Source organism: Cryptomeria japonica, chromosome 7, assembly GCF_030272615.1.
Source record: "Cryptomeria japonica chromosome 7, Sugi_1.0, whole genome shotgun sequence".
Taxonomy (NCBI): domain Eukaryota; kingdom Viridiplantae; phylum Streptophyta; class Pinopsida; order Cupressales; family Cupressaceae; genus Cryptomeria; species Cryptomeria japonica.
The window spans coordinates 330,391,189-330,416,245 of record NC_081411.1 but is presented as its reverse complement, the minus strand read 5'-3'; the positions used below and the strand labels follow the sequence as shown (position 1 = coordinate 330,416,245).

Genomic DNA, 25,057 nt, shown 5'->3' with positions numbered 1-25,057 from the left:
CATATGGTGTCCTAAGGGGTCATAGGACACCATATGACCCCTTAGAACACCATATTATGTCCTAAGGGGTCATATGGTGTCTTAAGGGGTCATAACAAACCATATGACCCGTTAAGACACAATATGTTCCCTCACGACACCTAAGGGGTCATATGCTATCCTATGGCCCCATAGGACACCATATGACCCCTCAGGTGTCCATACGACCCATAATCACACCATATTGTGTTCTAAGGGGTCATATGGTGTCTTAAGGGGTCATAGGACACCATATGATCCCTTAGGACACCATACAACCCATAACAACACCATATTGTGTCCGAAGGGGTCATATGGTGTCTTAAGGGGTCATAACACACCATATGACTTGTTAAGACACAATATGATCCCTAACGACACCTAAGGGGTCATATGGTGTCCTATGGCCCCATAGGACACCATATGACCCCTTAGGTGTCCATACGACCCATAACGACACCATATTGTGTCCTAAGGGGTCATATGGTGTCCTAAGGGGTCATAAGACACCATATGACCCCTTAGGACACCATACGACCCATAACGACACCATATTGTGTCCTAAGGGGTCATATGGTGTCCTAAGTGGTTATAGGACCCCTTAGGACACCATACAACCCATAACGACACCATATTGTATCCTAAGGGGTCATATGGTGTCTTAAGGGGTCATAACTAGCCATATGACTCGTTAAGACACAATATGATCCCTAACAACACCTAAGGGGTCATATGGTGTCCTATGGCCCCATAGGACACCATATGACCCCTTAGGTGTCCATACAACCCATAACCACACCATATTGTGTCCTAAGGGGTCATATGGTATCCTAAGGGGTCATAGGACACCATATGACCCCTTAGGACACCATACGACCCATAACGACACCATAATGTGTCCTAAGGGGTCATATGGTGTCTTAAGGGCTCATAACAAACCATATGACCTGTTAAGACACAATATGATCCCTAATGACACCTAAGGGGTTATATGGTGCCCTATGGCCCCATAGGACACCATATGCCCCTTAGGTGTCCATACGACCCATAACCACACCATATGATGCCCTAAGGGGTCATAGGACACCATATGACCCCTTAGGACACCATACGACCCATAACGACACCATATTGTGTCCTAACAACACCATATTGTGTCCTAATGTGTCATATGGTTTAATTTTTATGGTTGTGGCTATCAAACTATAGGGTATATAGTATAGATTATAGGGTATAGAGTAGAAATTTATAAAAGGTTAAAAAATTTCAATAGCGCCAAATGAGTTGCACTAAAAAACGGTTATAGGGTATAGAGTAGAAATTTATCAAAGGTTAAAAATTTCAATGGAAGTCATTTGGCTAGCGCCATATTTGGTGCTAGGCAAATGAGCTGCAATAAAAAATGGTTATATGGGACCCTTGACCCATGATCCAAGCCCACATTCTCTCATTTTGTCTTCTTTGTGCGCATGATCAAACAAAAAAATGCTTTTTGCATGGTGTTGACATTTTATGCAAGGTTATTTTATACATTCCATTAGCTCTCCACCACCTTTTTTTTCATTTGGCAACGCCAAAGAGGAAGAACATAGTTTTTTTTATCAAATTTGAATAATTGAGGTAATATTTTCTTGTTTTTAGAATTCAAATACTTATTAATTGTTATTTTGTTTAAATGTTAGAATAAAAGTGTGAGTCAAAATTGATTATAATCCTATTAGATTTACATTAGATTTAACAATGCATTTGAAGGAAGTTGCATAAGAAAATTATTTGTTTAGTAGTTTAAAACAAAATTTGCAATTTCACACATACTTTTTAAGATCTTATGAATGCCTTCTTTTTGCTCTCCAACTCGCCCGATCATTGCGGGCCACACCCTACCAGCAAAATCGCCTAAGTGCTTAAGTTGCTCAAAGTTGTCAATATTCGACATCACGTTTCTTGACACCCGTTAATCATAAGAACAAGCCATCTGATCCTGCGGGGTCATGTTATGGCACTCTAAAAAAGCCTCTCTCAGTTTCAGTAGACTCGGATCCAGTTGCTCGTGGCAACACTTTCTCGGTTGTGACAAAAAGTGTCAGATGAGTTCAATGAAAAGTTGCACAATGCCTTATCTTTCAATCCGCTCATCATGACACCGAACCATCAGCTCGTATGCATTGAGGTGGTTGGGTTTATGCTAGGAATACCTTCTTTTTTCTCTCCAACTCGCCCGATCATTGTGGGCCACACCCTACCAGCGAAATCGCCTGAGTGCTCAAGTTGCTCAAAGTTGTCAATATTCGGCATCGCTTTTCTCGACACTCGTTAATCATAAGAACGAGCCATCTGATCTTGCGGGGTCATGTTATGATGCTCTAAAAAAGCCTCTCTCAGTTTCGGTAGACTCGGATCCAGTTGCTCGTGGTGACACTTTCTCGGTTGTGACAAAAAGTGTCAGATGAGTTCAATGAAAAGTTGCACAATGCCCCATCTTTCAATCTGCTCATCATGACACCGAACCGTCAGATCGTATGCATTGAGGTGGCCGGGTTTATGCTAGGAATACCTTCTTTTTGCTCTCCAACTCGCCCAATCGTTGCGGGCCACACCCTACCAGCGAAATCGCCTAAGTGCTCAAGTTGCTCAAAATTGTCAATATTCGGCATCGCGTTTCTCGGTGCCCGTTAATCATAAGAACGAGTTGTCTAATCCTACGGGGTCATGTTATGGCACTCTAAAAAATCCTCTCTCGATTTTGGTAGACTCAGATCCAGTTGCTCGTGGCGACACTTTCTCAGTTGCGACAAAAAACGTTAGATGAGTTCAATGAAAAGTTGCATAATGCCCCATCTTTCACTCCACTCATCGCGACACCAAACCGTCAGCTTGTACGCATCGGGGTGGCCAGGTTTATGCTAGGAATGCCTTCTTTTTGCTCTCCAACTCGCCCGATCGTTGCGGGCCACACCCTACCAGTGAAATCGCCTAAGTGCATGCATTAGATGAATATAAGTTTATGGGCTATGCAATTTTTTGTCAAATGGGTATTGGTACAATGGTGTCTTACATTGTCTAATTTTGGTTCTTTCTATGTTTCCTTTATATATAGTCTTATTTCGACTATAACTATTGAATTTGTGTTGATCTCCATAAGCTTGTGTCTTGGATTACAAACACATATTTAGGTTCAAAGCTTAAGTAACAATAAATTTTGTGCAATTATTCATTTAATCATTTGTATTGCAATTATGGATAACCATGACAAATGATTTGCATTAACCAAAAAGCTACAAATCCATGCAACATTGTATACCGTTAAAACTATCAAATATATCCAATACAAACAAATAGGCTTGCCAAAAGCCATATGGACTTAGAGTTTCACATATTCATAAAACAAAACATATGTTCAAAATTGCTATAAAGGCATACAACATGATATCCAATAAAGTCAAATAGGGGCTTGCCAAAAGCCATATGGACATAGAATGTCACATATTCGTAATACAAAACATATGTTCAAATTTGCCATATAGGCATACAACATGGTATCCAACAAAGTCAACTAGGAGCTTGCCAAAAGCCATATGGAGATAGAATGTCACATATTCGTAATACAAAACATATGTTCAAAATTGCCATATAGGCATACAACATAGGACCCTATTCTATTCATTTCCCTCTAGGGGAAGGAAACAGTTCACGAGATATCTTTGCCTGCCGAGGGGATGGAGATGTATATGATGCAGGTGTCTTTCGAGTACGTCCACTCGACCTCCTCTCCAGACTTTTTTTGTAACTCCACCTAATACAATGAAAATAATGATGTTAGCATATACAAAACTTGAATTTTAGAATGACATATAATAGAATAGTCACTTACCGCATACAAATAATCATGATGTTCATCCACAACAAGTGCACATTCATGATTTGGAGTGACAAGCCCCTCCTGTAAGCATCACAATATAAATTAAACTAAATACAAGTGTCGTTAAAATTTTCAATAACATATTATTAAGATAACAAATGTAATGCTAAATTTACTAAATTTACAAATATGTCTCATACTTCTGTTAAAGCAGTTGAATTTGCTACTGCTGCAGCAACACCTCGCTCCATTGATGCACAGACAACAGGAGGAATCTCTGATGTCAACATTTGAAAATTAAACAAAGTATATTGATTAATCGCCAAAACCATCTATATTATTTAATAACAACATTAAAGATAAATTGTTTACTTGAGTGAAAGATTGTCGATGAAATACACTACGAGGTGTTGATGTTGAAGCTCTAGCATCAAACTATTTGACATCCAAAATGAGTATTTAGAAAATCATTCACATAAGGTTCAATTATCTACATATAATAATTATATTTCTTCACTCGTTGTATACCTGTGGAGTCGTGAAAAAGGGTGCTGCAGGAATGTTGCTAGTATTGTGAACACTTTGACCCTAATTTTTTATCATAATAATTTACTAATTTAGATATATTCTCAAATTTACATATAAGATTTAATAAAAATAATGAAATGAACTTGTAATGAAATTCACCTAGGTATCAATGCCAAATGTTTCATTCAACAAAGATTCTGTCATGACAATGTTCTCTGTAGCAAACTTCGCTCGTGCATGTGCATTCTTAGAACTATTACAATCATAAGTGCAAAGAGAACCACAAGATCGACAAAAATGAGCTGGAACTCAATGCCTAGAAGAATCAACATCATCACTTGCATCACCCTCTACTAGAGGCCTAACATATTGTATAAGGGTCTGAGTGAGTGAGCTAATCGAGTCTCGAGTTTCGACCTCAATACTCTCCTTCACAATGGAAGGAATAATAACATGCTCCGCCATAGGTCTGGCCAAGGGTCTTGGTGGGAGATTTGGATCACGCTGTGCACCCTCTCTATCATGCGAGGAACCCCCACCTCTACCTTGGAAATCTAGAAAATCAAAATAGTTTGGGATCTCATTAAGGACAAACTCATAGTACAGTTTTCTCAAAAAGTATTGGGGTATCTCATGATTATTGCATGGGGGCTGATCAAATACCATCCACCACCTATCCCAAAAATTGTTCTTAATCCCTTCATCATGACACCAATGAATAGGGAATCTCCTACATCCAGGGTGTAAAGGTTGATTCGTTTGGGGGTCAGTAAAAAGAGCACACAAGTCAAATTTATTAATTTTCTTTTTCTTCGCTGCCACATATGATAATTTGTCAGCATAAAATTGCTTTTGTTCTTCCTTGTTACTGGACCAAAAATTTATTTGCCCACTCACAAATTGTATGTGAGATACAATAGATTGCAAAGAATTGGCAAGGTTTGTCCTATGGGAGTTTGTTCCAGTGGGATCTTTTAGCCTTGTGATTAAACCATCAAGCTCTTTTTGGCTATTTTCTATTTGACCTAATAGGTTTTCTTGTGTACCTATGGGATGTCTAGGAATTGTAGGAGGTTCTTGATGTGCTTCTTCTTCAATATGGTCTTCATGAGGAGGTGATTGAGTGTTTTCAACATTTTCTTGTCTAATCTCATTTCCTGATAATGAAAATAAATTTAAATCAATAAACCTAGTTTAATCTTCAAACTAATAAAAAAATGACAATAAGAAAATAAAAATACACACCTCTTCGAGCTCTTCGATGGCGTGGCGGCATTTTGATGAGAGATGGACAACTTAGTGCCCAATATCAAGCTTTTACAAAGGGCGAGTGCAAGAAAATGGCACCCGAAATCGCCAAAACGCGGGTTTGGGAATGCAGAATGCATCAAAAATGTAGAGCAGGGTTTTTTTAAAGTTTTAAATGCGCATAAGGCGTGCGCTTTATGAGAATTTTTCATTTTTTTGAAGTGTTGCACCTTTTTGGTACCACAACTTCGTGCATATATCCCCAAGGAAAGTACCTTATTTTGTTGCAAGAGGAATCTGACTCTAAAGTGTAATGTGATAATGAAGGTACATTACTGACTGTCTTTAGTTGGTTGATTTACTTGAGGAATGTTCTTCAAAGAGAGATTGAACCATTGAGCAAACTCTCTTATAGGTTCATTGTCCTTCTATATTTGAAAAAAATGAGATAATAGTGCACATATATCAATCGTAGATTTAAATCTTGCAAGAAAGTTTCCTATCAAATTGTTTATGATTGTTTTGCAAGCTTTGAAATCATTTTGCAGCATGTCCAAATAGGCCTTTCGACAAACAATCACACACACACATCTTCTTCATGGACTCCTAGAATTCCATAAGCGATAGTGAATGCTTCAATATGACTATCGAGATAGATTGTGAGTTTTCCATAGTGAAGTTTGAGAAAAATTCCTTGATCCTAAAGGTAGGGTTGTGTATTAAGCCAATGCAAATACTCCAAAGTGAATTGTTTGTGGCTAAGATGAAACTAATTTCATGATGCAATTTTGAAAATAGTGACAGTAGATATATTACTTTTATAGACTCACCAACCTCAATCTAAGGGGAGGTGCCTTCAAATTTCTAAAGGATAAGGATGTATTCGTATTTTGTATCCCCAACAAAGTCCTTAAAAATCTATTTTTAACATATTTGTCATTGTAGTTTGCCTTGAAAAATGACCCTAAGGTGCTCAATGAGCAGCAACAAATGCTCCAATATAGTTGGAAAGATCACTATTGGATTAGCGATCTTCCTCTGAATTTTTGAGGTACAACTCCCTCATTTGATAAGATTTTCATTTTGAATAGTATGCTTTTAACTAGAAAGCAAGAAAAGCAACTGATCTAAAACAAGAAAGATATTACAAAGAAAGAAGAATGAACACAAAGATTCATTCTATAAGAAAAAGATTATTGAAACAAAAAAGTATACAACTAGGTTTTAAAAATGGAATGCAATCTAACACCAAAACGATACATACACATAAGCTCAAGCAACTCACAAATCAAATGACAACCAGCAATTCCATCCCAAGTGGATGAAGAAAACATATACATGAAAGAGGAAAGCAATTGTAGTTCATCACATGACAAAAATATTCAAAGAAATGGCTGTGAATTGAACACTATAAAGAAATATATTCTTACTCACAAAAGAAATATATTCTTACTCACAAACCAGCCATATCATTCTTCATTTCTTTCTCCAAACTTGACAAGTTCACAAACTCTTTCTTTCCTGTTAAGATCAGAAACTTCCTTCTTTTGGTCCCCCTAGAGCACCCTTATTGTCTTACATTTCAAAGCATTTATAGCTTTTCAGTCGTGTAACCAATTCTTTAAAATGCAATTATTAATAATAAATTATAATTGGTTAGACTGCTTCTAACTTTTTCTTGAAAACAAAGTAACTTTCTAAACTCAATTATAGTTTTTCACCTATCAACACAACTATCTCTCTCTGCTGAATTATTAACCATATATTCTCAAACGCTCATACCAGTGGTTTTGACATATCAATCTCCATGAAATTGATTAAACTCTTTCTTTTGGTTTGCTTTTTCCCCAAGATCAAATTCCTCTCTTCTGCATGAAGATGGAGTATAACCATTTCACTATCTTTATGTGACCCAAACTTTTAAATCAATTATTTCAACACCTTATAAATGATGGCTCTTTACAACCATTCCAAGTAATTCTTCCTTTTGTTTGTCAACAAGCATCTCATTATACGCAAAATGGTTCTCACCATTATCAGTGATATTAGCTTCAATGTAAATGGCTGGCAAACTTTGTAGAACTTGGCTCTATTTCCTTTCATTACATTTCCTTCAAAATTCTTAAAACCTTTCCAACAAAACCGTTGTGTGTAACCTGCAAAAAATTCATGTTTTGTGCCTGTGCTTCCACATTTTGCATATCTATTAGCATCTAAACACTGTTCTATAGCGACTGCCTACCCCACTCCCCCCTTTATTTGTTGTCAATGGTAAGAAAGGGTTTCAAAACATTCTTCGGCCCCGACAGGTGGTTTCAAAACTTCTAGAAAGTGCCGACGACCTTTTAAAGCTTCTGCTTTCAACAACCTTCTTTTATAATACACAAAATTTTTAAAATTTGGCACAATCAAATATGTGGCTAGCAATTTTATACATAAGTTAACCCTAAACCAACATCAATCAATCTGAACATCATTACTTTTCATCATACAATATCAAATATACAAATTCCAAACTTTTCCACCTTCCTAGACCAGACTGCAAGTGTGTATCTGTCCCTTGTACTGATTTGCACTGTTGTCCTGTCACCCTAATTCAAATTCCATTATCCCATTCTCAGGGCCAACACCTGGAGAAATTGATAATTGCTCGTCAACTTGTGCACCAAAACATTTTGGATTGAACATCTATAATTTATTGTATTAAGGATAGTCCTAGCACATTAATTTTCATCATAGATATCATTTAACACATATAAGTTTACTGGCTAGCTTTTGTTCTGCCGTATGCCTAACAGAAATTGCTGGCATAATTTTGTGTTAAATGAGAATAAATCAATCAGCCACAAATTCATAGTAGTGGCTGGTAAGAGAAACTAACCTTGCCTAAAAATAGTAAGGTACTTACCTTTCCTCTGCATTGTATTTGTTGCGCAGGAAGAAAGGTAAAACTAATATGCAAAATGGTCTTTACTTCAGTCATACACAAAACGTTCACACGTTTTGCTCCATGAATACAAAACGCTAGCTAATGTCACCCAATGTATAATTCAACTCTTAGTAAAGATCCTGTTAAAACAAATAGAGTAATCAAAGTAGTATATCCAAATTTATATATACCAGTTCCATGGATGAAGACTTCCAATTGTGTTAAAACTAATGCTGTATGCAGCATTGGATGTTTACATAATTTACATAATTTACATCTATGCAGTATGCAGCATTGGATGTTTACATGATTTACATCTATGATTGAATGATGCTTTTATATAAACTTAAATTTGTGACTTCTAAAAAGAGTTGTGTTCTAAATTAAATTCTGTCATTGACTACAGAATAAAACACAAAAGTAAGAGCTCAAACATGGTACAGAGTAGATACCATCTATAAGTTATCCCTCCCTAGCTGCACACAGCTTTTGTGCAATTCCTTTGGCCCTAAAGACCTGGGACTTCATTGAAGGTGATAGAGAAGGATCGGCTAAATATGCATCATAAGCATCCAAGCCTTCTGCTTGCTTGGTCAAATATCCATTTAGGCTGGTTTCAATGTTTGAAGTCTTCCTTACACCTTCCAAGAGATGCTCTGAGAATTCATCAGAACTTATGTGAGGCAAACTCGATAACTGACTCAAATGTTTTTCAAACTTCAAATTGCCATCCTTAGTGTTTTTGTTTAGCCTTGTCAAATGTTTGCAGTAGGGCAGTTTGTCTGTTTAGCTGCTCCCCTAAATCTGCACCTTTGTGAGGATCATCGTGCTCATTGGTTGCAAAGTTTGAACAGTTGACCGTGTCTTGAGAATCATTAGTAGACAGTGTATCACATTCCATCCCACCTGAACTTGATGAATGAGTTCCAAATGAATCAGATTTTGAGTTTTCTAAACCATTATTAATATTGTCCATACTGCCAACTTCAGGCTGTTGTGTGACTTGCACTACCAACCTCTTGCCATCCTCCAACACATCACTCGTGCATTTGTTCATATCCTTATCACTAGCACGAAAGACTTCATCAACAGGGGTCTGAAAGCTCGGATTTTCAATATTCTGATTCATGATGGAAAGATCAGCATCAAGTTTTAAAGATGCTTCTTTACTTTTGTGATGCCCTGATTCTGAAGGCTGTTGGTGAAGATGGTGAGCCAAACCCGGATAAACTTGAAGACTCAGTATTAGCATTAGACATCTTGTCAAATCCACCCGCCGGGCTATTCTGACCTTGTAGGTCCTCCAACAGATAATTAGTGTGCGGAGTGATAGTATCATTTAAAGAGGAAATCCCTCCTCCTGATAAATGTTCATCCACTTCATTACAAGCGACATGTTCAACGTTGGATGTTTCTGTCAGAGAGCCTCCTGAGCTCGGAATATGAATGTTGCTAAGGAAAACTTGTTCCTCCACGGCTTGAAAGACTCTGCAGATATTCCATAATCAGGTTCCTCGATCCCAATGGCACAAGAAGTCTTCAATGACTCATCTAAGGGATTTAGTGTCTCTAGCTCAAGTCTCTCGCTTGGTGCTAAACCTTCAACTCCCTTATTTGTGCTGATATCAAATTCTCCCTGTAAATTAATCTCGAAAGGATAGGGCTTTTTAAAATCTCCAACATCAAATTAATGATGATGCCCATTCCCTGATGACTGCCCTGATAACCCACCTCCATCACTCATTTCACATAATTCGGTCCCAAGGACTTTAGGATTCATATCCATATTCTTAATGCTACTGTTAGGGCTATCAAATTCAAAGTCTGTACTAGCCTGCCTGTCTGATTCCTTCTGTGAGTCAGATGAAAAAATCGAATCCCCTTCTGATAGATCCTGCATGGATAATTCGTCGAAACTGACATCTCTAGAATTACAAATTTCAGTCACAAAAACTTCGGAATTCATACCTTGATTCCTACCGCAGTAAAACTGAAGCTGTTGCTTTCCAAACTGACTTGTCAAAGAATGGGACCTTCTTCATCTGTCTCATTACTAATGAAGCAAGACTCAAACCCATCTGAGAATGAAGATAAACAATTATGTCCCGCTTCTTCCTTCCCCACAAGACCCAATATCAAATTACTTTCTTCCTTATCATTTCTCGCGCAGACCTCTTTAGTGGGTTTGTGAGAATCCTCGCAATCCAATGAATTGTTTTGCTCTCTACAAGTACTCGTCCATGTTTTCCAGCAACAGTCTCCTCAAATTCCTCAACTCACTCCATTGTTGGGTTCGTGATATTCCTGATAATCCAACGATTTCTTTACACCCTCTACAAGTACTGCTCCATATTTTTCTGCAATAAACGCCTCAAATTCTTCAAGCCTAAATCCACTATCTTCTTCTGCAGTGCCCTTTACCTTGGCCAGCTTTTCCTCATTACTTTTCATCAAATTCTCATCCCCATCCTCACCACAAGGTTCATCCTCATCTGGGTCAGGGTCGTATGATCTGAAAGCTTTCCAAATAAAGTAAAACGCCAATGCTGATGCTGATGCTGCTCAGCTGCAGCTGCAGCTGCTGTAGCCATGATAAGCCTTTTCCTGTTTCTTTTGGAAGTCATTTTGGTTCAATTAAATGGCGAAATTGAAGGGTTTTTTCACTACCCATTTCTTTATAATCTAATTTGTGGGTCTTGCGGGCATGGTCTCTCAACTATATCATATAAGACATTTTGGATCATAGCATCTAACATATCCCTGTGATCCAAAAGAGAAAGAGAAATTAACAACAATTAAAAAAAACTAACACTTTAAGCTTGAAACCACTTGATGCATAGAGGAGAAACCTACATGGTGATTTAGAGAATCCATTACTCTAACTCATCTTGCTATTCCATAGATGTAGTTTCATTTCTCTTATTGCTATTCAATTAGGGTCAACATTCATATCCATTGTTCCAATGTTTCAACCTTAGATTTATATTCTTATGTAACATCAGTTGGTCTTGTGCATCTAGTGCCTTTTTATGTTGCATCCTATAATTTGAAGTTCCATTTCCCCTTCGGTTGAGAGTGCTAAAAGTCATCATCTATTAATATGCCTCTCACCACCTATACAATAAGTAGTAAGTGGATTTGATTCTCATTTTCAAATTAAAATTGTTATTGTCTTGGTGACTCCTTGTACCTACAATCATTAAGTGCATCCTCAATCAATGACTAACTATATGTCCGGAGATTAACTGAGTCCACTTTGCCTCTACTTCTCTACCATAAGCAATAATTGTCACATATAAAATAACTCATTTATTGATTATGAAGGGCTGCTTTGCACCTATTAGTCAAAAGGTGGAATATAGGATGACATAGAGTTATACCAAACCACTGCTCCTCATCAACAAGGAAATCAAAATTAAACACAATATTGAACAAGAAAAACACCAAACTAGAACTAAAATGGCAACAACACTACAACTAAAATTCCTTCTTATGAATATGTTCAATCTTCAAGTGAGAAGTTAATTAAAGATGGGAATATTCTTCCAACCTCTTAATGAATCTTTTAACATCCATTTGGTTCCTAAGATCTAGCATCTAGATGCAATTGGTATAATTCTCAATGATTTTAATAAAACAAATTTACAATATGTAACTATATTCATTTGAGAAAATTAAATGTAAATTTAAACCAATAAATCATATTTATAATAAATTAAAATATATATCATCTAACCTTTTCACTCCAAAATACATACATTTATCTTCTTAAAATAAATCTTAATTCATAAAAGATATTATTTGAAAGATGGAATTTAAAAAAAACAAACTATTAAACATAGAAAAACATAAACCTCCATACAAACTATTCATCAAACAATAGCTTTCCCATAATTTTTTTGAAATGTCTTCTCCCGCTCAGGTTTTGACCGTTGTTGGGGTGTGGCATCTTTGCTTCGTTTGGGTGCGGCGTCCCTCCTTCCTTCTTGCTGGCTTTTCTCCCTCTCCCCTTGGGTGTTGGCTTCTCTAGAGACCCGACCATCGCTTCCTATGCGCTGCCTCTTCCCCGCGACTCCCCTGTTCTTGCGGTGGTCTTCCCGCTTGCTGGTGGTGGTTTTGGTGCTCCCCGAGTGGGAGATTTCTTTTCGAAAGATGGTCCCCCTCTCGTGGATGCCCTCCCAGAGAGTGCTGTTGATATTGGTTCTCAACCTCCTGCTACTAGTGCTAGGGTTCCGCCCAGACCTTCTTTTTCTGGCAAGCGTAGCTTTGCTCATGTGACCAGATCTACTACCCAACCCTCCAAGGGTGTTCGCCCTCTTCCCTATGCCAAATCCTCCCCTGTGGTGGTTTGTGGGCAGGATGTTGTGGACAACATTGGGTTCTACCAATGTTGTGCATTAGTTTGTAGATTCTCTGGGCTCTGGCCTTCACTTCCTAATCTCCATCATTGGGTGAGTAACTCTTGGAGGCCTTTGGTAGCTCATAATGTTGAGCTTTTTCCTTGTGCTAAGGGTTTTTTTATAGCTTCTTTTACTTCTTCGACTGATAGGGATCTGGTTTTGGGCAAGCTATGGGCTTGGGGACTTCACCCCCTCTCTATTAAGCCTTGGACAACTTCGTTCAACCCTCTCACTGAACCCTCTCATTGATATTGACATCTCTTTGCCTCTCTCGGGAGATGTGGTTCTTATGGTTGGTGATCAACCTTAGACACAACTGTTAGACTTTGAGGGTCTTCCCTTCTGCTATCGAAAGTGTTTCTCTACGAGCCATCTTGCTTTGGACTGTTGTATCTCAAGCCACAAAGGTGCTGATACTTGGTGGAAGGATGCTACTGTTGATCACTTGACCATCTATGTTGTTGAATCTGATTTGGATGGTTCCTCTCAGGAGGTTGAGGTGCCTTCTACTACTGTTGATGCTGCTGTTGATTCCACCATTTTGGCTCCTCCTGCCCCAATGGACCCTGTTGCCTCTGATTTGCAGCTTCTCTCTACACCTGTTGGTCCTTGTTTTGATGCTCTACAACAACCTTCTGTTCTACAATCTCCTGTTCTACAACAGTTGTCTGTTGTCTTGCAGCAGCCTGCCGCTTGTTGCACTGATGGTTTACAAGCGAGTTCCTTACCTCTTGGTCATTCTCTTGATGGGCCCAATAACAGTATCACTTGGACTGTTGTTTGTCGCACGCGGAAGGGGAAATCCTCCCCGCCCCCCCTTGGATCGGGTCTGCACACCCCTTCTTGAGGTGGGTCTTTCTTGTTGAAGGTTGGACAAGTTTCCTTTGTTCAAACTTGTTAATACCAGACTTGCTCTGATATGCTATCTTTTTGCCTACGGGATTTTCTTTCTTTTTTATAGTCTATGACTATGTTAAGGGTCAATGCCCTTGTTAACACTTCTTTTTAAATAAAAAACAATAGCTTTCCCAATGTTGTAGACATTTATGGTAAAATAAACAAGAGAGAGCCATAAATTTTTTCTTTCATCTACATCCAGGGTCTTCTTTTCTGAGCAACAATTGATAAGTTCCATACAAAAAAAATAATGAATAATAACTCGCATATTGATCATTTTGACAAATACATTCTATTCCATTTGATCGCCTAGCATTCAAGAATAATGGTTGATTCGATAAACAAAATCTATTTTATTTGACCACCTATCATTCAAGCACAAAACTATTAAAATGCTACTGGTATTTAAGAATCACACCACTACAAGTGATAAAGTATGTTAAGCAGTTGCTAATCCTTGATATTGTGATACAAATTACAAAATTTAAAAATTCTAAATTTGACCGATTATGGTCTTTATTTCATCACAATTTTTCACACTTCAAACAAACGTGAACAGAAAAACAAATATACATAATGTTTCTAAAGAAAATAAGATATCTATGTTTTAAGACAACATTTTTTTTTTGGTCGATAAAAGGCATAGCTAGAATAATATATTGATTTTAAGGAAAATTTATAGCATGAAACCCAGATTTCGAAAATAGCTAAGTGGGCCTAAAAACTGTGAAGATGAAACTATGTCCATGAGTATGCACAAGAAAAGAAAACCAACTCCAAAGCCCTAAAAAATCTCTAGACTCGGAGTGGAAATTGAGTTTGATTACATTTCATTTATCCTTATCAAAAAATCTCATAAAGCATTCAAAATTTTAAAAGTCTAGAGCTTCATTAAAGCATGCATGAAAGTTTTAAAATTAACAAAGAAATTAAAAGAAGCCAACTAAGGGCTCTGTAACGGCCTCAAAAAAGAAAAGACCAACTGGACACCTATCTGATTAAATCTCCCCTTCAGGCATAGCCGGAGGCATTGGAGTTCGGCATCTTCCAAGACCTCTGCGTGGAGGACGACCCCTTCCTCGACCAAAAGCACAACTAGAACTTCGGCTACCACCTCACCTACTTTGCTCCACTTGGGGATCCTCTGCTTCTGTTTTAGGAGGCATGACACCATTGAGTCTGGTGAAGTCTAAAAATTCTTCTTCCCTGTCTGTGTCCTCCGAATTGTCCCCCAGAAACCTCCATTTTAGGAATCTAAGGCCCACGCCTGCAAAGGTTTTGTGCTTTTGTAAGTCCTTACCAGTCAAGTAGAAATGGGTAGAATTTGATCAGCTCTCTCGAGACGTTGAAGAGGATTCTCTCGCTCGGTCGGGAAGCACCAGAGTCATGTCGCACCTTGTTGAGGACCTCTTGCAATTCAAGCAAGATGTCATCTGGAAAGAGTCTTTTAGTGAGGGTCTAGACTGCTTGTTTGTCAAGCTTTAGATCCACGAGGGAGGCGAAAAACTAAGATGAGATGCTCATGTTGTCTCGGGGGTATTCTTCCCCATTGATATGCCCACTGCCAAGAATGAGCTTAACAGCCAGGATGACCGTTGGCTCAAGAAATAGGGGAGCCTCTTCAATCTTAGGTCCGTGATTTTCCTGAAAGAGACTTGATGGGTAGAGGCCGAGAGAGAGATGGGAGTGTCCACTCCAAAACAAGAGATTGGTCTCGGGTAGACACTCATTATAAATCCAAACGACTTCTCATTAGACATTGCTTAGAAAACCTGTAGCAGCTTGAGCTTGCGTGTGAGTGGTTGCAAAGAGAAACCAGTTGATAATCTTGTGAAGGAAGTCTAATAAAAGCTAAAAGGCGCTGTCTTCAACATGCATTAATGAGAAACACCTTGCAATGAATTCACCTGCAAAGGTGGCGTGGCGAGGGATATCTGTCTAACATCATGCTAAATCTCTTGGCTAAAAGATTAAGCTCTATCTAACGAACAATGCATGCCTCGTACTTGGAATGATGGTGGACCGCAGCTTGTCTTTTTGGGATGAGAGTGGGAGAATTCACTAATAGAAAAGCCAAAATTAGATGATGTCAGGGATGACATGATAGTTTCAATGCTTTAAGATGGCGAAAAAGTTTAAATTTGAAGAAATAGTCGTTTGTCCACACTTGGTGGAAAAGTTAATGCTCGACGAATGAAAACAAGAAACCTCTGCTGATCAAATTTGATAAACACTCTGAAGGTTGACCCTAGGAACTGTTGTCCTTCTCCCACCAATGTAAAGGAAGGCCATCTGCCGCAGTTTTAGAAAGAAAGTCTGCCTTTGTGTTAGCCTCTTTGGCAAAATTGAAGAAAACTCTGTAGTTTAACCATGGCGACTGTTGTCCTTCTCCCACCAATGTAAAGAAATGCCTTCTGTTGTAGTTTTTGAAAGAGCATCTACCTCTGTATTAGCCTCATATTGCTCTAACCAAATTGTCAATTATGCTGTCTAGAATTTCCTGTAGCCGCCAGTTTGGGGTTCTTTTCAATTTAATTGCATTGATTGCTATCTCTGAGTCTCCCTCTACTATGAGGTTTCTTATCCCATGATTGAGGCAATCAAGTAAGCCTAGAAGCAAAGCTTTGAATTCTGCTATATTATTGGTATCCGGTGGTAATGGCATGGCCATCTTTCCAATAACTGATCCTGAATAATCTCTAACCACATATCCTATACCCGAGGGACCTGGGTTACCTTTTTGATGGAGAGATTTCCAGAATCTGACTTAAAGTGTTTTCCTTAGAAGTAAGAGGCCAACATTGAAAAAGAGAGACTATATCATTAGGGAGGGCTGATATCCACCCCAATTTTGCACAAAGCCATCGCCAACATTTTCAAGCAACTCTGATGTAACATTCTTAAAAGATAAAATCCACTTAACTCCAACTTTGAGGAAATAACTAATGCTAGCCAACAGCCTGTATTTAACTGCTATCGGTTTCATCTGTGTTGCTATTGGGATGGTCCACTCCATTTCCTACACTCAATAGACTTTGGATAGATGAATGCTCTTCTAATTTGCCGTATGACTTTCCATACACCATCTTTTCGAGCATGCCCTCCACATCTCTCATTGTTGGTCTATTCTCTGGATTTTCCCTTGTGCATTGCAGTCCTAATCCAATTAAACTAAGCAGGCAACTGCCATGGTTAGAGGATTCCAGTTCTTCACCGATGGTTTGAGGTGTAGCACTACTGGAACCGCCTACAGTTGGTTGATCAATTAGTAGCTCTCTGTCTACAACTCCCTTCAGTGCCTCAGGGAATGCTCTTCTCACCCATTTGGGCAAAGTGTTATCTCTAGAGAACAAACTATCAGTAGGCCTCTTTCTAGTCACCATTTCAAGGGTGAGCATCCCGAAGCTATAAACATCTCCCTTAGTATTCACTCGTCCTCCCAATCTGTATTCTTGCAACATTAAAAAGTGATTTCATTGTTGAGAAAAAAACTAATATATAGGGAAAAAAAGGCAAGACAAACACATAAAATTGAAAAATTGTTGGGCATGGATCTTTACCTGGAGCAAGGTAGCCTACTGTTCCTTTCAGTCTGGATGTGCTGGTACTTGTTGAAACAGAGGACGTCAATAGAGTCAAAATTCCAAAATCAGCCACATGGGCTGTCATGCTTTCATCCATTAACACATTTGAGGGTTTCAAGTCGCAGTGAACAATAGGGGGAGAACAATCATGGTGCAAATAAGCCATCCCATGCAACATCAAATGTTCACTCTGATATTCAAACTCAACCTACATCGTGTTTCATCCAAATGCAGGTGTTGTTCTAGGCTCCCCTTTGACATAAACTCGAGTACCAGAGCCCTGAAATCTCCAGTGGAGGAAGAAGACAAGACTTTTATAAGATTCCGGTGCCTGATTTTTCTGATTACTCTACATTCCCTAATGAAATGCTTGTATGAATTTTGAGGGTCCTGATCAAACAACTTAATAGCCACCAACTTGTTATTAGACAAGAGCCCTTTGAAACTGACCCAAAGTTGCCATTCCCTAGCAAATTAGCGGCACTAAATCCTTGGGTTGCTGTGTAAAGTTCCTGGGTAGAATTTTGCATGAATCCTTGCCCCAACAAACTATAAGTAATTGGTGCCCTTTTGATTTTGGTGTAGAAAAAGTAAAACGCTCTCAAAATGAAACACGATGCGAAGAATGTGCCAATTGAAGCCACCAAGACAATGTTCCTGTTCAACGCATCATGTTTTTTGACAGAGCTTGTACAGTTCGGTAAATTCAACCAACCTGAGGCTGCACATAATCCCAGATTTGCCAAAAAGAATGTTGCGCCTAGGTTTCTGAAAGCTCCTTGATTCGGGACTGATCCATTCAAGTTGTTGTGTGAGAAATTTAATTGCCCAAGCATGGTGAGATTTGTAATAGAGCGTGGCATTGGTCCAGACAACTCATTGAAAGACATGCCAATGCTTTCCAGGCTCTTAAGTTGCCCAATCAATGTTGGTATCATTCCCTCCAATTTGTTTTTGGAAAGGTTCAGGTATCTCAATCCCGAGCAACTGCTAATATCGCTAGGGATAAGTCCTGACAGTTTATTAGCTGAGATATCTATGGCTTCAACCTGCTGCATTCCTCCCAGAGAAGGCAGTCTCCCTGTCAATATATTGAATGAAAAATTGAGATAAAATGCCAGCGAATGGAGGTTTGAGATCTCCATAGGGATATTTCCTGTGAGATGGTTGTATGAGAGATCAATCATCTCGAGGCGAAAACACTGCCCAATGGTATTCGTAATCCATCCTGTGAGTTCGTTATGACTGAAGTCAAGTTGCCTCAACTGTTTCAGACTACCCAATTATGAAGGAATGCCTCCAGATATACGATTTAGCTGAAGATATAGATATTCCAAATTTACCAGCATTTTGAACTCTGATGGGATGCTGTGTTGAAATTTGTTGGAGCTCAAATCCAACCATTGTAGATTCTTCAGATAGCCTAGTGCACTCGGAACTTGCCCAATCACTTTTTTATTACTCTGAGAGAAAATTATCAGCTCAGTAAGGTTGCCAATCTCTTCTAGTACATTGCCAGTGATGTTGTTGTCATTCAAGCACAGTTTTGATAGCCCAGGCGAGAGGTTTCCAATGCCCCTTGACAATTTTCCAATGAAATTGTTTCCTGCTAGATCTAGCTCTTGGAGAATGGAGCAGTTAGAAAGTGTTGGTGTTATTACATTAGTTTAGATTTAATTAATAAAACTACCGGTGGTTGTGTTTTCAGTTGTGCAGTTACACAACCATTTGCTGTTTTGTATTGCTTATTTAAAGGCACACATTTAGAATGAATATGAGTATCTAATAATATATTTTATCCTACAAAATCAAATCAATAATATTTTTCATTTGTGCCGTTCTCTGCAATCATGGTTTAGTTTTTTCTGTTCTATGTTGGCTCTACCATTTCAACATGGTATCAGAGTGAAAGCTTGTTTCTATGATATGTGGCTAATGGAGGAATAAGATTGGGGCTGACTTCGGGCTGACTTCTGCATTTACTGTGTTGCAGAGGAGACAAAGCGGCTACTGGGCGTGACTTAGAAGAACTGTAGATGGCAGTGATCTGATTTCAGTGTTTGTAATGGTGAGAGAGGAATAATAAAAGTAAGGTGGAAGTGAAAATAGAGATATGATTCAAGTCCAAACGCCAAACTAGAATCTTGCAATCATGTTTCAAGAAAAGAGGTATGAAATGGACTATCTCTTTATAGGGTGACATTACAAATCTTTTGTTATCATTTTATTTGTCTTTGAGTGATAAAGATTATGGATAAAGTAGTTACAATTCCTAAATTCGAAGGGCATGAATTCCACACACGGCAAATTAAAGTGCATCTGTCATTAATTGAGAAAGATTTGTAGGAGATTGTGGATGGGACTGTAACAAAGCCACAAGATGCAGACGCAACAACGAAGTGGACGACAAAAGATCGTAGGGCCACGACATTGATTGGTCTTGGTTTATCAGATGCATACTTGCATCATATTGATTTATCAAAGACGTAAAAAACAATATGGGACGGGCTCAATGTCTTGTTTGGTTCTCAGGCTTCCAGTGCCAAGATGTCTATTAAGAAGAAATTGTTTGGGTTAAAGATGAATGGAGGTGATAATATTATTCAGCATATAACCATTTTTCATTCTCTCCTTAATCAACTTGCAAGTATAAATGCTAATGTCGCTAATGATGATGCCAAGGCAATATTACTCAACAGTTTGCCTTCTATTTTTGACCATATTGTCTTTACTCTAAACAAAATAAATCTTAGCCTGGAAACAATAATCTCTTCTCTAATTGATAAAGGAAATAGAACTAATAAGAACTATCAACTTCCTAAAGAATGTGCTTTGGTTGCTAGGAATAAATCTAATGTTTCCAGTACAAGAGAATTCAAATGCTTTTATTGTCAAAAAAATGGGCATGTGCAGATGAACTGTTTTCAACAGGCCAAAGATCTACTCAATGGAAAGTTAAAGAAAGATACATCTTTTGTTGCAACAGAAGGTGAGGCCAACTTTTGTGGATTTGCAGTACATAAAAATGACTCATCTGATGGTGACAGTCCATCAGATGATATAGGGGTTGATACAAGATTTCTACTTTAGAGAATAGTGAATATTGACAGGAGGTCGGAGGCAACAAAGGCAGGAGGATATTTTATCATCTCGAGTTAGCTTCTTGCTCAGAGATGATCATTGCATGAGAAGCAACCTATCTGTGTCCCTATAAAGCTGGGGCTTGGCAGATTTGTCCCTAAAAAGGGGGCGCGATTTATCTGTGTTCCTGAAGAGAAGAGGGAGCTTGGTAGTGTGATTGTCCCTTCTAGGAGCAAGGGGAGGGACAAGATTGTGTAGGCATAGCGGCAGTGATCAAGTTTCCATAGCACTTGAGGAGGCGTTAGACACACTCGAAGGAGATGTGGACTGGACTTTCAGGGGAAAGACGTCTTATGTGCAGCACTGGAGGAGGCATTAAACACACTCAGAGGAGATGCGGAATTTCAGAGGAAATGTGTCTCATTGTGCAGGGGAGGTGGGAACTTTTGTTCTTGTGTAGACAGTTCCAGGTTTTGCGGTCAGGAGATCCACTGATGCAGTCAATTCGGTGTTTCTTGGACGAGTGAGGAGGATTGGTGAAGGCGCTTCATCAAAGTCACTCGAGGGTTGGATTAAAACCCTTGCAACTTCCACTCTTGTTCAGATTAATGTAATAAGGGGGGGAATGTTGGTTTATTACATTAGTTTAGATTTAATTAATAAAACTACCGACAATTGTGTTTTCAGTTGTGCAGTTACACAACCATTTGCTGTTTTGTATTGCCTATTTAAAGACACACATTTAGAATGAATATGAGTATCTGATAATATATTTTATCCTACAAAATCAAATCAATAATATTTTTCATTTGTACCATTCTCTGCAATCATGGTTTTTTTTTCTGTTGTGTTGGCTCTACCATTTCAACAGAAAGTATGTCTAATACAAATACTGTAGCACTGTGTCTATTTGACAGGCCGTTAAAATTAAGGTTCAGTGTCTGCAGAGCTGTTAGCATTCCCAATTCTTGAGGCACCTCACCACTTAGTAGATTATCTGCGAGATCAACAATTGAGAGCTGAGAACAATTTCCCAGAGACTTTGGAATACTCCCACCAAATTGATTAGCTCCCGCAGTAAGAGATTGTAGGTTGGGGAGCTTCAGGCCAATATCTTCAGGAATGGAGTCCACGAACCTGTTCTCTACCAAGTCAAGCACGTACAATTCTGTACAGTTAAACAGAAATGGAAAAATTTGTCCCTCGAAGCTGTTACCACTAAGAGCAAGAAATTGGAGACGAGTCAGCATGCCCAATTCTCGGGGTATTGCTCGTTTCAACTTGTTTTCTGACATTGAAATAATAAAAAGAGCAGAACAATTTCCTAGAGATTTCGGCAAGCTGCCGCTTAACTGATTCAACAACAACTCGATACCTTGCAATTTGGGTAGCTTATAGCCTATAACTTCTGGAATTGTACTTTCAAACTTGTTGTCCCCAAGCGATACTATCTCCAATTGAGTACAATTCATGAGAGAATAAATTGATCCTCCAAGGCTATTATTACTGAACCACAGTTCCCGCAGATGGGTAACTGAACAAAATTCTGTTGGAATGGTACCATACAAAGTATTGGAAGACAAATCCAGCCTCTGTAGAGACGAACAGTTCGCCAGGGCCATGGGAATGCTACCTGTAAGACTATTTTTGTGAAGATTAATATTCTTCAGTCTCCATAATTTGCCAATCTCAATGGGGATCCCACCGCTGAGTTTGTTGGAATCCAGATCCAGCAATTGCAATCTCCTCAATTTTGCGAATATCTCAGATGGAATTGGTCCTTCAAGCGCATTCTCGTACAGAGCTAAGACACGCAATTTTGTGCAGTTACTAATCGATTGGGGGATAGTGCCTGTTAAAAGATTATGGCTAAAATCAAGGGTTTTAAGAGAAGTGCAATTTTCCTAGCCTTGAGGGATGATGCCAGTCAAATTATTGAAGGAGATATTGAGCTTCTTCAAGTTATACAAGGAACTGAAGTCTGGTGGAGTGCTTCCGCTCAACAAATTATTGTTTAATCGGAGTTCTATAAGACATGTGCATGCACATAGACTAACTGGAATCGAACCTTGCAAGCTGTTTTCATACAGCTTAATGTACTGCAGCCTTTCTAATTTGCCAAGCTCCTGGGGAATGACGGCAGAGAAACTATTATGAGACAAGTCAAGCATTGTAAGGAAGGACATATTGCCTATGTGAGAGGGTATTATGCCAGCCAATCCCTTGTATTTGAGAACCACACTCACAACCCTGTGATTGTGATTGCAAGTTATTCCCGTCCAGTTGCAAATACTATTTCCATTTACCCAATTGAACAAAGAAAGACTTAGATCAATTTTTACAGACTTTTTTAATTCAAGCAAAGCTCCTGTATCTATCTGATTCTGGTCTTGCAACTCATTGGATGAAAATACAACAAAGATAAAATTAGTGAAGATGGGTAGTAGAATGAACAGACCTTTACAATTCAGAGAATCTTCCAAACTATTCATTTTTGAAAGCAGAATTAATCCACCTGCTATTGCAATTGTGTACCCTTTCTTCTTTAAAAGATGGATAACAGATCTATTGCTTCTCTTACTAAATATTTTGTTATTGTAAATATTTTAAAGAAATGTTTTATACATGTGTTCGGTGCAGGGATTATTGTGCCAAGACGATTTGTCTCAGTCCAAATGAGATGGATACAATTGACCGCTTCAAAGTATATGGCTTTCCTAATAGTTATTTTATCTATTTATTTTTAATATATATATATATATATATATATTTTGATAAAAGTGGATAGAACCACTGAACTATATTAAATTTTAAAAGTTTTTAATAGTGTCTGGTTCAAAAAGCACTGAAGGGAAAGAACCAATAAGAAAACCCTTTAGTATTGCTTAAGTAACACAAGCCTATTCTACCTAATACCAAATGCCCATTGGCATAGTACATCAAAAAACCCATCCCAATTACATAAGCAGCATTGGATATAAAGGAAGCGGCCAACAGAAGCATATAGAAGGATGCATAATATAATAAATAACGATTTATAATATTAATTATTTATTTATTTATGGACCACTTAGTGGAGCATGATAGGGCTATATAAAGCCCTTTCTTTGTATTTCTTTTGCTTTGAATAAATTTTTACCCTTCTTTTAGTTAAATTTCAAATCGAAATCTCTAATTTTATGTTGCAAAAATATTTAAAAAAAGATTTTGCAAAATTATTATCTAATAACAATGCTTTGTTTTAACCTTATCAAGTACAGAGGCTATTGGTGTTTGTTTCAGGAAGGTAACATATTTTGCCACTGATAGATGTACCCTCCATTTTCCCCTTTCTAAGTGATGATGTGCTGTCCATTTATCCAGTTCTAATAGATGATGTTAGTCTCCATTTCAAACATTTCTGGATGATAAACTAGGTTTTATTTCTCCATCTTCCAATGACAGATTTATCATCCACCTTTTCAGAAACATTTATTGCTAGTCTATTACACTTGATCAGACATTCCTCAAGTGCCCCATTGTGTGCACGCCCTGTATTCATTGCATTCCATGAGCCACACCTGCAATCTGCATTTAGTCAAATAATTTCCATGCATCTTATATCCTTTCAAAATCTGAGTCTACAAATAAATCCAATCTTATGTTTGAGTCAAATAAACCATGGAACAAATAGAGTGATTTGTGTTTGAACTTTGGCCATTGTTTATGATACTAGTTCTTTTTGTAATTTTTCTCATAAGTTTTCCCTTATCCAAAAAAAAATTCACTTTTAAGTCTTTTGATTACCAGATTAATTTGAAATTGTCAATGTGGAGTCACTCAGAATACGAATTGACCTTATATAATTTCTAACATGGCTATCAATCAGATATAAAAATACTAATAAATTTAATTAAAATATTTAAATGATAGTTATAATTTTATCTCATATAGCCTACTTTTTGAATCAATTATAATACCAACCATAGAAAAATGTTTTCTATATCTTTCTTTGCTCATAATCTTGTCATATTACTGCCAGTTGCTGCACACAACTTGACAAATATTTACATATATTCTCTCAGTCCATTTGCTGAAAGACACATAAGTCTGGGACCACACACTCTATATCTTAAACAAATAATTTAAATTAAACATCAACACTAACTTATCTGTTCTGTTTTCATGGTAGTCTATATCAATGGTGAATTGTTTATTAAGAATGTATAGATTTAAAAATATGAATGGAAGTTGTTTTTAGTGTTGGCTATTGGTAGTTTGACTTTGTTGCAGATCTCATGTATGGGAGTTTGACAGAATTCTGTTCAGGATAGAAAAAGTTAAGATGATATAATACAGGGGAAAAAGTGATTTATATTGATTGTATTTCCAAGGTGTGTAAACAAATATGGTAGTTGTAAAAATAAAACAGATTTATTACTATTATTATCATCAAATTAATTGATTATTTTATTCATTGAGATTCGTTGATTAATCATTTGTCTTCTTAAGGTTTGCTCTACATGTTTATTCT

At 37.9% G+C, this 25,057-nt stretch overlaps 1 protein-coding gene and 1 long non-coding RNA gene across 2 annotated transcripts; both read right to left on the bottom strand.

The window, feature by feature from the left end:
* Positions 1 to 3,437: 3,437 nt before the first annotated feature.
* On the bottom strand, positions 3,438 to 23,183 carry LOC131026939 (uncharacterized). Its single transcript, XM_057956934.2, has 4 exons — positions 23,003 to 23,183; positions 4,078 to 4,154; positions 3,890 to 3,958; positions 3,438 to 3,811 (listed from the first exon to the last, which is right to left on the bottom strand). The coding sequence occupies exons 1-4, from the start codon at positions 23,034 to 23,036 to the stop codon at positions 3,707 to 3,709; spliced, it is 285 nt and encodes a 94-aa protein (XP_057812917.2). The 5' UTR covers positions 23,037 to 23,183; the 3' UTR covers positions 3,438 to 3,706.
* Positions 8,782 to 19,336, bottom strand: LOC131026940 (uncharacterized). Its single transcript, XR_009102414.2, has 2 exons — positions 17,440 to 19,336; positions 8,782 to 11,342 (listed from the first exon to the last, which is right to left on the bottom strand). It is a non-coding gene; the product is annotated as an uncharacterized LOC131026940 (long non-coding RNA).
* Positions 23,184 to 25,057: the final 1,874 nt, after the last annotated feature.

What these genes read in the sequence shown, in the direction of transcription:
- LOC131026939 (XM_057956934.2), bottom strand. Translation starts at nt 23,036, where the DNA reads ATGAATAGTTTGGAAGATTCTCTGAATTGTAAAG. An exon ending in ATTCAACTGCTTTAACAGAA is followed by an intron (nt 3,959 to 4,077) that starts GTATGAGACATA and finishes TGATGCTTACAG; the next exon opens with GAGGGGCTTGTCACTCCAAA. An exon ending in ATCATGATTATTTGTATGCG is followed by an intron (nt 3,812 to 3,889) that starts GTAAGTGACTAT and finishes TCATTGTATTAG; the next exon opens with GTGGAGTTACAAAAAAAGTC.